This window comes from Anastrepha obliqua, chromosome 1, assembly GCF_027943255.1.
Source record: "Anastrepha obliqua isolate idAnaObli1 chromosome 1, idAnaObli1_1.0, whole genome shotgun sequence".
Lineage (NCBI taxonomy): Eukaryota > Metazoa > Arthropoda > Insecta > Diptera > Tephritidae > Anastrepha > Anastrepha obliqua.
The window spans coordinates 60,449,139-60,461,185 of NC_072892.1; the positions used below are offsets into that span (position 1 = coordinate 60,449,139).

Genomic DNA, 12,047 nt, shown 5'->3' on the forward strand with positions numbered 1-12,047 from the left:
TACTTGCATACACGTACGTGCACACATACATGCATAGAAACATTTTGTATTCTAGTCATTCGCAGCTCTTGCCATCTTCGCAATTTTGCCACTGTCACATTTATATTAATCAAAAGTGATGATGTTGAGAAACTTTTGGTTGCAACAGCTGAGCTGCTGCCTTGTATGTGAGTGAATTGATAAAATTTGCAGTTTGTATTATTGCCAACTTTGGCGGCTTACTACATGTCAATTCGTGTTTTTTTTTGTTTTTCTTTGAATAGTTGCGCCTCACGCTTATTTTATATAAGGAAATAAAGGCCAACAAAATTTTAAAAATTTGTAATTGTTTTTTTTGTTCACACAAATGTATGTTTTTTTGAATATTTTTATTAGATTATTTTTTTATTTTAATTAAAAAGTATAAAAAAGAATTTTTTCGAAAAGTAAAAAGTATAAAAAGTTATAGAAAATAAATCTTTTTTTAATTGAACAAGTTTATTTTTTTATTTAAACTTTTTTAATTTCTATTTTTTTTATTTAAATTAAAAAATATTATATAAAAATTAAAAAAAGTGTTTAAGTAAAAAAGGTATTCAAATTTATAAAAAAAAATCTTTTAATTGACAAATTTTATGTTTTTATTTAAATTTGTTTACTTTTTTTCATTTAAATTGCGAAATATAAAATATTTAAAAAACAAAAGTGTTTAAAAGTAAAATAACGTATAAATATTAAAAAAAGTAAAATAACGTATAAATATTAAGTAAAAGAATTATACAAATTTACAAAAAAAAGTATAAAAATGTATATAAACTTTTGTTTTTAATTGACAAATACATAGGTTTTTCATTTCAATATTCGAATTACTTTTTTTCATCCAAATTAAGTAGTATAAACATTTACAGAAAACAGTTTTTTAAGTAAAAAAAGGTGTTGAAATTTATAAAAAAAGCATATCTTTTAATTGACAAAAGTGTATGTATAAAAAAAGTATAAAAATTAAACAAAAAAAAAGATTGTAAAGAAAATATGTGTAAACATTTATAAAAAACATTTTATTTGACAAAAGTTTATGTCTTTTATGTTAATTTTTTTTAGTTTAAATTAAAAAATATAAAAATTTATAAAACAAATTAAAAAGTATAAAAATTAAAAAATATAAAAATTTAATTAAGAAGTGTAAAAATTTTTCATGTAAAAGATGTTCAAAATTTATAAAAAAAAAGCATAAATATTTGTATTTAATTGAGAAATGTACATGTTTTTTATTGAAATTTTTCCAATTACTTTTTTTTAATTTAAATTTAGTAAAAATTATAGAAAACAGCTTTTTTAAGTAAAACAAAAATATACAAATTTATAAAAATGTATTTCTTTTATTTGTCAGAACTTTATGTTTTTAATTTAAATTTATTTAATAATTATTATTTTTTTATTTAAATTAAAACGTATAAAAATGCATATAAATAATGTTTAAAAGTGAAAAGGGTATAAAAATTAAAAAAAAAAATTGTAAGTGAAAGATGTATAAACATTTATAAAAAATTTTTAATTGACAAAAGTTTATGTCTTTTATGTTAACTTTTTTAATCATTTTTTTATTTAAATTAAAATGTATAAAAATTTATAAAAAAAAATGTTTTTGTTAAGTAAAAAAAGTATAAATTTTTGTTTTTAGTAAGAAAAAATAAAAATTTAAAAACACTTTTGTTTTTAATTGATAATCGTTTATGTCTTTTATTTAATTTTTTTTAATATGTTTTTTTTTATTTAAATTAAAAATCGACAGAAGTCTATGTTTTTTAGTTATATTATTTACCTTATTTTTTTCATTCAAAGTACAAAATTTATAAAAAAAAAAATAATTTACAATTTTCAATAAGAAGAATAATAGTTTAACAAAGACTCGTTGAACAGGTAACAGCAGTAGAGCAACTGAATAGATTTTTTTACATTTACTTGGTTTCTCGGTTGCCAAATTTCGATATAGCGACCAAATGCGAATACAAAATATACACACTGTTCTTGGGACTTTTTCTCTGCTGCTACTACCTGTTTAATGTGCCTTAGCTTCTTCTTAGTTGGCACGATAACCGCAGAACTAACAGCGCGGTTGTTAGGGCCGTTGTTAAGGCCGACAACTAGGACTAGTGGTAAGTAAAACCGGAAAGGTATATAAAGTGAGGTAATGCTGAAGGTACCTTGGCGCATTTTTTGCGTCATCAAGTAGCCTTTTGAAGATCTCGACTTGATTCTCTTGGCTCTGCTTTCTTCATCTTATGTACACGAAAGAATCAACAGCACACTAAAACTCCCAAAACGGAGCATCTGAAGATCGCCTACACTCCCTGTATGAAGAAATTCTGAGATATGTGGATTCAATGTTAGTCAGACAAACTAACGCAATCTTATTTGAAACCAAATAAGTTATTGCGTGACTAAAATACGGTTGTAGCTGGGATCGAAGCAGCGATCATGAAACTTTCTATGTTTTTTTTAATAGCAGACCCGCTTCGGCCGGCAATGGTAAGCCTCTGAGAGTATTTCTCCCATAAAAAGCTATTATGAAACATGCCGGGGTTGCTGAATATTTTCTCAAGTATTAAAACAAAACATAAGAACCAAATATGGAGAGTAAATTTCTCAAAAATTACCAACAAAAAAAAACACTTCCAATAATTTTAAACAAAAATTAAGAATTTTTTTCAGAAAAAGTTTTTATTTTTTTTATTAGGATCGTTTTTAAAAAATAAGTGAAAACAAATCGGAAAAATTTACAAAAACTTTTAATTTAAAAAAAAACAACCAGAGAAATACAAAATTGTGTACAGGGTTGCAGGTATGCATAAAGTATTTACTACGAACTACTTTGCCTCCGCAACAAAACTGAATGAACTTATTGTTATATTCAAGCCTAGTCCAAAAAGTCCAAAATACTTGGATCACTTGACATGGAATCGCTCCATAAAGTTAATTCTAATAGATAAGTCAGTCAATTTTAGTCACAATTAATACTAACTTCTGAGATTACTTGGAAAGAAACGAAGTGAAATAGCATTAGCTCCTTAAATTACAGGCTTTTACTAAACTAAAGCCTTGAAAATTGGCGGATTGAGGATTTCGTACCTATCACACAGTGGATTTCTAACCCGCGAGCAAAGTGGAACTTTTTTCTTGGCGTTTGACTAGTTTTTTCTTTGCTTTGTAGGAGCGACCTCTGTAACTTGGCTCATCCTAATACTATCAATCAACAGCAAGCAGATACTAGTATTACCACTTCAAAGGCAGCGTACAGTAAATGTAAGAATTTAATTTAATCAAAATACTTTCAGCTACATATGCGCTGCTGACATTTTGACGTGGCTTGAAAGGTGCATATTTTAACTCTTCCTCGAATAAAATGTAGAGATAAATAGTGAGGAAGAAAATAGAGTAGCCACGAAAAATGTGGCAGTCAACGAAATTGACAAATTTCACAAAAAAGTTGCGCCACTGAAGAAACCAAGGAATTTCGTGAGTTGCAACATATTGAAGTAAGCAGCGTTTAACTTGGTGAATTCCGCCAAAAAGATGGCATGAAAATCCGTTGAATAAGGCAAAGAAGGGGAGTATTTGCTAGTAGACGTTTTTGATGCCACTTCATGTTGTCAGTTGCTGTTAGAGAATTGGCCTGAGAGGTTGTGTGTAGGAAAAGAAACGATGATAGGGGCAAAGTATGCCAACAGAGATGACTCCAATTATTGCAGTAAACAAAACAGTAAAGCTACTATAGTAGCTACAACTTTAGCTTTTTGAAACTTTTGGAAGAACAAACAACAGAAGTGAAACACTTTAGGCGAGGCAACGGTGCACAGTGTTGTATCGCATGTATGGTGTGGTCAAAAATAGAAATAATGATGTGCGTTAGTATATGTAAAACTCAGAGAAGAAGATTGGAGAAAAATACAGACCTAACACATGGCTCAATTGCTCTAGAGATAGAGGGCTGACTTGGCAAAATACCAGAGCGTTGGACTGGATAAAAAATCTGTTGTATCACTTATTACGGTAAAGCTACACCGGACATGTGGATCTGCAGAGAAATCTTTGGTCTAAGGAAGGGAATGAACTGAAAATAAATAGGATGATCTTACAGAATGATAATACATTTCAGTATCACAACTACCGTCTTACTACGAGGGGTGCCTTTCATATGTCGGGATTAGAGAACCAAAACAAATTTTAATCATCGAAAATCACTTTATTGTTTTTCAAAATATTCTCCATGAAGATCTATATACTTTTGCATGCGTTTGAACCAATTGTCGAAGCACTTTTGCCACTCTGAATGAGGTACCTCCAAATGCAATCTGAATGCCGCAACCCCTTCTTCAGGTGTCGAAAAACGTTGATCTCTCAGTTTGTTTTTTACGTACGGGAATAAAAAGAAGTCATTCGGTGCCAAGTCAGGACTAACGGCGGATGATCCATTAATTCGATGTTTTGGGTGTTCAAAAATGCAGTTGTTTGAGCCGATGTGTGAGAGCTCGCATTGTCCTGGTGAAGAGTGATCCGTCTTTGGCGATTGGTTTTCCTAATTTCTTGGAAGACAACTGGTAAACAAATGGTTGTGTACCACTCAGAATTTACTGTTCTGCGTTGTTCTAGTGGTACGGTTGCGACATGTCCAGTTTTTCCGAAAAAACAGGCGACCATTTGCTTAGAAGTGCTTCGTGCGCGAACAACTTTTGTTGGATTTGGCTCATCTTGAAACACCCATACAGTCGACTGCTGTTTACTTTCGGGCTCATACGCGTAAATCCATGATTCATCATCGGTCACGACGTCATAGACGTGTTTCGAAGCCCCGCGATCGTATTTTTTGAGCACTTCCTTCGACCAATCGACACGAGCCTTTTTTTGAGCGATTGACAAATTGTGTGGGATCCAACGCGAACAAATTTTTTTCACAGTCAAATGTTTATGCAATATTGTAAGTATGCTGGTCCCACTAATGCCTAAGATTGTCTCAATCTCACGATAGGTCACATGACGATCTTGCAATATCAGTTCGCGCACAGCATCAATGGTTTTCGGAACAACACTTGATTTTGGACGACCTTCACGAAATTCGTCTTGGAGTGAACTACGACCACGATTGAATTCACCATACCATCGATACACACTGGTCCCTGATGGAGCTTCATCGCCAAAAAATGAATTAAGTTCATCCATGCAATGTTGCTGAGTTAATCCACGTCGAAAGTTGTAAAAAATAATCGCACGAAAATGTTCACGATTTAATTCCATTTTTGGACCGAGATGAATCTTTTAAGTTACTGTAAACAACACAAATAGCGCTGGTATTTCAAAACGTTCTGACTACGTAAAAGCCAAAAAATGTCAAACTTTGCGATACAGCTGTCAGTTGCCAGATTGCAACACCAGGGTTGTCAAATCCCGAAATATGAAAGGCATCCCTCGTACTAAACTTCAAAGTTTGGGTCGTCTTTACATCACAGAATCGACGTAACTTTTTTAATTCCGGCTCTGCAGTCGTTCCTCGGATACACTCCACTTAATTTTTTTACATGTAGAGGGAGCCTCGGAAAAGCAGTGACTGAGAATATCTGACGAGTCTTTTCTTAATGAACTTCTTAACCAAGTATTTTGAAGAAGGTTTTTGTAGTCCATTCGTATGGTATTTCTATAGTTACTCCTAAAATCGAACGGTTGCGTTGCCTCTCGATCATACAATCAATAAAAACAACATTTGTAAGTGCACTAGTGCACTTACTGTAGAGTATGACCAATCCATTTCACTTTCCACCTCCGAATTTCAAGGTGGACATGCGTTTGTTTTCTCATAGCCCAGATAGCCCAGTTGGAGACAGTGTAAGGTCAAAAAATGCGCATGATCCTATGACGGCGGCGGTTGATAAAAGTTTGAAGGTCATGTATGTCACGCACAGACGCGTTCCAAGTTTCGCGTTAATTCAACTGACTTGGCATTGGACTCCTGGGTTTCGTGTGCCTAGATATATATGATGACCTCCACACCTTATCCAACATGCAAAACACTGCACGGTATTTGGATATTCGGTTAAATATATCAACTGCTGAGCAACCGTCTTTATTGACGTGTACACAGTCCTGGTTACTTGTACGTTGTGATTTCGAAGACAATGAGGTAGCCGATGAGCTGGCACTGCTACGATCAGCAAATGACTTAATGGCTCATAAGCATTATGTGATCCTAACTGTTAATGAAAAACTAGTAAGATTAAACATCTTCTTCATCTTGATTGGCGCGATAACCGCTTATGCGATTTTGGCCGAGATTCTTTCTCACGCTAATCGGCGCCATTGGAAACACCAACTGAAACCAAGTCCTTCTCCATCTGATCTTTCCAACGTAGAGGACGCCTTCCTCTTCCTCTGATACTACCAGCTTGTACCGCATCGAAGATACTCCAAGGGACGCCTCAACGTTACATAGACAGCAGTCATCCGATAATGCAAGCCCCAAGGTGACGGTTTATTCAATCGGACGGGTCACTAGTCAACGGTTGCTCCACATTGGATAGCAGTAGGGTTGATGGTGTAGTAGCAGGTGTTTACCTCTGGATTGGATGGGTGATGGGTTAGCGACTGAACCAAACAGTGGCTAGACAACAAAGCTAAATGTTACCCCCCAAGTGGCGAGCCGTACTTTTGAGATATAAGTATCCAGCCAATAAAGTACACATCAGATGAAGCTGGCAGAAGTGACTCTCATTGCGTTAGCTAAATTTGAGAGTGGATGGTGCAGAGCGACCGAATGTAACCTAGGCAGTAGAGTATAGTGAGGGCAAATGAATTTTCGAGAGTAGAATCAATCTTTTCTGACTTCCCGAGAAAAGGTTCTACAGAAGAAGTGCTTTGAAACTCTTTGGCATGATTTATAGTGAGAAGGTATGACCAACTCGTAGATGAGAGAACCTCAAGTGCAATCGTATAAAGGGTAATCCGTCAAGAGGATGTTAAGATTTACTACAGAAATTGCGAAAAGTAAAACCTCTTCTGGGATAAAGGGCAGATTACCTGTTATTTACAACGAGAAGGGTAGAAATTTATTTACAAAATTGTTACAATTATACTCAACATTTAACCATAAGCAATTCGATACATATGCAATTAAGAAATTTTGCTATTCAGATGTCCAAAACTCATGCCATCGTTTCAGTGCCCTTCAAGGTGGTCTATTGAAGATTGGTGTACTCTCCATAGCGATTCTTGCTACGAGGTCAGCACTCATTCTCTTCACATGCTTTCGCTGTAATTTTCGTTAACTTCGGCTCCATTTCCAGATGGCTTGAATGTCACGTAATCCACGGATCTCTTCGCTTGTGATATGATCAAGTCTTGGTAGCCCAAGAGCAATTTGACAACGATAAAAGTTGTTCCGCCATCTGAGAATGGAAATACGAAAGTCAACCAAGCACTGGCTTTCAATAAGCCAAAGATGTTACCGAAACGACTCGGGGTTTATATATTTTCGGTCAAGGACTGTCAATACGGTAAAATTCTTTTAATACTTAAGAAAAATTTTTATGCGGTACAACAACCCAGCTTCGCTTACAGCTTCCGAAGTGGTGAGACAGCAACGTACAAAATCTTTACTTATTTTCCAACTGCAATTTAAGTTAGTAGTCTGTAGAATGGAATTTGTGCTTTTATTAATTTAATAATAATAATTTTCAAGAGTTATAAGAAGCTTAGTTAGATTTCGGTACGAGTTATGACATTTCGCACCTAAGAGTGGCATTTTGTCTAAATAGTAATAAAAAATCAATCATTTTGTCTAAATAGTCAAAAAAAAAAACTCTAAGGAAGAGACAACTCCGTTCCTGCCCGTTCTCTAAAATTATTTCGAATAAATTGGATTTCAAGAATTTAGAATATTTTGAGTTTGATTTTAACCAATTTTTGTTCACTCTCGCGATACTCTGCCCCGGTGCCTTTCTAAGAATGTTAAATATAGAGTTGCAAGTGCAAACAGGTATAGATTCTTGCTGAAATATGGATAATATGGCGCTATTGAATTGATTGATTTATGCAAAATTAAGCGGCACACAAGAGGGTGTAAACTAATATTTACGAGTGTATGTGGTTTCTAGAAAGGTGCGTGAAAATGTTGCAATATCGCAGTGCAGTTCATAGTGCTTAGTGAAAAAGTGTGTGGACTATTAAATGTGAAAAGAAGAGCAACCAGACTTTATAAAGTGCAACGAGAAAGGGAGTGCTACAAAAACACGTCCATATATTATATTTATATATCATTCCGCACGTATGTTCCAAAACACCACTCTCAGTTGGGCGATGTCATGCGTTCAAACCACTAAGCTTTCAATTGAACTATTGCAACTTTGGCTGCCTCATCAAACTTTTGCTTGTTTACCGAATACTTGCAACATTTCGGAATATGCACTTAAATTTGTGTGTGTACACGTATGCATGTATGTAGATAGATATGTATATCTGCAAGTAAAATAATTTTAAAACAAAATATGTCGCACCATTTGAGCTGCAACAACTTTTTAATAAAACGTCACTCTTTCATATCCGCACCAATCATTGCGTACCAAGTCATGCGCCAAATGACAAATAAGAAATATTATACTAAAACTAATAAAACAGAAAATATTTATTTATACTCACACATGCATAGAGATTTGCACATATTTTACACAGGGATAGCTTAAAAGAGGTATTAGTTTTTAAATAAATTTTCCGAATAATTATGAAATGATTTCTTATAATGATATAAAGTAGGAAACCTTTTGTGGAAAATCGTAACGACTTTATCAAGCAGCCATTTTCAACTGTCAGGGTACCATTTGTTTTGATGATTTTAATTAGGGATGTGACCTCGAGTCGAAAAAATCGATCATTTAATAATCGATTTTTTTCGTTTCAAGATAAATCGATTTATAAAAAATCGATTTTTGTGGATATTTCGATTTTTTAATACGAAAAATGCATATTTGATATATAAGTATGAAAAAATATCTAAAAGGACGACTTTAAGATTATAAATACATATTCAAATTAATGATACATATATACATTTTTTAGTACTCTTAAATATTTTATTGCAGTAAAAATAATACAAAACTATAAGAGTACAAAATATAGCAATATAACAAACAAAACTAAGAAAATAAAAGAAAGCTATCTTCAAGCTTTTAGTTTAAATAATAAAAAAATTCAATTAAATAATTGCCACAAATGTTTTGTATCAATTAACATTCGACTAGAATCAAAATAAAATTAAACGATTAATTTAAGTATTAAATATAACGAGAATTGTTGGGTATGAACATTAAAAAAGAAAAGGAAGCTTCCTCCAAACCTCAAATCAAAATTTATCAGAAACTTAAAAAATTATTGCCATAAATCTTCAGTCAAAGAGTTTAAAAATAATAGTTTTGGTAGTCGCTTTCCTAAAATACGGTTTCGAGTTTTTCTGACAATATTCCCAGCCTTCGAAAATAATCTTTCAGCTGGTGCAGAAGTGGCCATCACTGAGAGGTGTTTCAAAGCTAAGTCTGTTAATTTTGGAAAAGTTCCCTCAGAACTTCTCCATACATCGAGAGGGTCTACTTTAAGATTTGATAATGGCGCTGCGATATATAAATCTATCTCTGTATTTTTTGTCATTGACGTATTAGCAGCCATTATTTTGTTATGGTGTACCTGCCATATATCTTGATCGTCGCTGGCAACTTGTGATGAAACAGATGATTCAAAATCGGTCACCAGTATAGTATCATCATTCCTAGTATTTAAACTTAGGCATCGGTTGGTATAATTAATTGTTTTTGACAAAGATAATGGCTCATCTAAATGAATTTTTTTGAATCTAGGATCCAAAAACGTTGCGACTGAGAAAAGGTGAACTTTCTGTATGTTTTCAAATCTTTTTTTTAGTTCTGTTTGCAATGAATATTTGAATTGATTGGCCAAATCACTGGTTATCGGTATAGCGTCTAACAAAGTTCTCAAGCACTTGATAATAGGTATAGCTTTACTAGCTGTCACATATTTAAAACTTTTCCAATTTCTTTGAGCACAACGATTTCGTTTGCTTGAAGCATTTGGGGTGCATTCGGATGGTTTATTAAAATAGATCCAATTGTGCTGCTCATTAACACAAAACGTTCAATCATAAATAATTGTGAGTTCCATCTTGTAGACACATCTCCGACCAAATGCTTCAATTTTCCTTCAACAACGCTTTCCTGCATTTGCATCTGTCGCAATTCTTCAGCGCCTACACCACTTTGGTGGAACCAAGTTACGATTTTTCGTACTTTATCCAAAAAAAGTTTAACATCAGAGGAACTCACAGAATTTTCAACTACTAGATTCAACGTATGTGCTAGGCATCGAATATGTTTTGCTCTGCCGAAAGTAATCTCAATAGCTTTAACCATGTTAGCGCCATTGTCTGTAGTAACACTCACAATTTTGTCATGCGACAAACCCCAATCTTCACAAACATTAAGAACCATCTCCGATAAATATTCGCCTGTATGATTGTCATGAAGCGGTTCACATGCGATATTCACCGATTTCATTTCAAAATTTTCTATAAAGTGAACAGTCACGCCTAAAAAACTTCTTAACTGCATATCCTTCCATTCATCTATTGTAAGATAGACGTTTTTAACAGACCGTAATTTTTGTTTAATAAGGGTCTTTTTTTCGTCATATTTAGTATCAATGAGATCTGTGATAGTTTTACGACATGGAACCTTGTACAAAGGAACGATAGTTTTCATTAGCTTTTTGAATCCTGTTCCTTCCACCATATTGTAAGGAAGACTGTCCCGGCATATCATTTCTGCGATGCTGTTTGTTATTTGTTTATTTTTTTCTCCATCTGAGGCATATGCTGAAATTCTTGAAAAAGCCGCTCCGATAGTTGATCTAGCCCGTTTTGGAGTTAACGACGAAGCCTCAGTGTCTGTCAATGGCGAATGCACCAATGAATCATTATGCCTCAAATTGGTAGTATCCTGGACATCAACTTCATGTGAATTCTGCGGTGATAAAAATAAAAACAAAATATAATTTAAAATATTTTAAATAATAACTATTACATCAAATAATGAGTTTTACCTCGTCAGCTTGTAAGACATCAGAATGTTTTCTTTCCATGTGCTGTTTCAAGTTTGTAGTGTTATTGCATGTTTTTAACTCTTTTGGGCAGTATTTACATTTTGCGGTTGCATTTTCCTTCCTTATTGTAAAATACTTGCGCCAGCAGCTTCTGGGTGTTTTAGCAGCGGAAGACATTTTTATGGTTAAACCAATATTTATTTCGACACTTCAAAGCTTCCAAGAAATAAATAAAGGCAGGATCACAATTCATTACATATTTGTACGTAAAGATGGCACTGATTTTTATCGACTTGTTCACATTAGTTAGCTTACTTATCCATTTTATCATCCGTCGCACAAATGGCACTATTTACAAAAATCGATTTAAAATGTGTAATTCATATAATCGATTTATTAAAAATCGATTTTCGCCTTTAATAAAATCGACTACAAAAAATCGATAATAAGAAAAAAAATCGATTAAAGCAAAAATCGATTATTTTTTAACATCCCTAATTTTAATTAGTTGGCTTTTTCTTCAATTAAATATATAAAAAAATCGGACTCTTGAATTAATATTTTAAAAAAGTAGACATTCAAAATAGCGCAAAATGAGTCATTAAATATTTTTGAATAATTATTTTATTAAATAAAAACTGAACAGATTTGGAGTGATGGAAATCTTTATTTTGACCTTTACGCGCTCCATTGCTTGTCTGTTTGTATGCTGCAGCTGTCCAATTCATAAGTGTCAAATTTTATTGTCGTCCGAAGCCTTTTGCAAAAATTAGTGTCGTTCAGGGTACCTTCATATTCTGAACATATGTATATTGAGTATGTCGCGGTCGATTCTGGGTGGGTAGTGGTTTAACCTGCTGCAGTATCCGAAACATAACTGTGCCAATGTAACGCAGATCTCACAAGGTGGGTAATGGTTG

General features: G+C 33.4%; 1 protein-coding gene across 1 annotated transcript; it reads right to left on the reverse strand.

The window, feature by feature from the left end:
* Window positions 1–10,040: 10,040 nt before the first annotated feature.
* On the reverse strand, window positions 10,041–11,393 carry LOC129253161 (E3 SUMO-protein ligase ZBED1-like). Its single transcript, XM_054891433.1, has 2 exons — window positions 11,128–11,393; window positions 10,041–11,048 (listed from the first exon to the last, which is right to left on the reverse strand). Exons 1-2 carry the CDS (start codon window positions 11,302–11,304, stop codon window positions 10,041–10,043), a joined length of 1,185 nt encoding a protein of 394 aa, XP_054747408.1. The 5' UTR covers window positions 11,305–11,393.
* Window positions 11,394–12,047: the final 654 nt, after the last annotated feature.

Bases quoted from the DNA above. Each gene is read 5' to 3' on its own strand.
- LOC129253161 (XM_054891433.1), bottom strand. From the start codon at position 11,304: ATGTCTTCCGCTGCTAAAACACCCAGAAGCTGCTGGCGCAAGTATTTT. The intron at 11,049-11,127 runs GTAAAACTCATT...TTATCACCGCAG, and splicing joins ATGTCTTACAAGCTGACGAG to AATTCACATGAAGTTGATGT.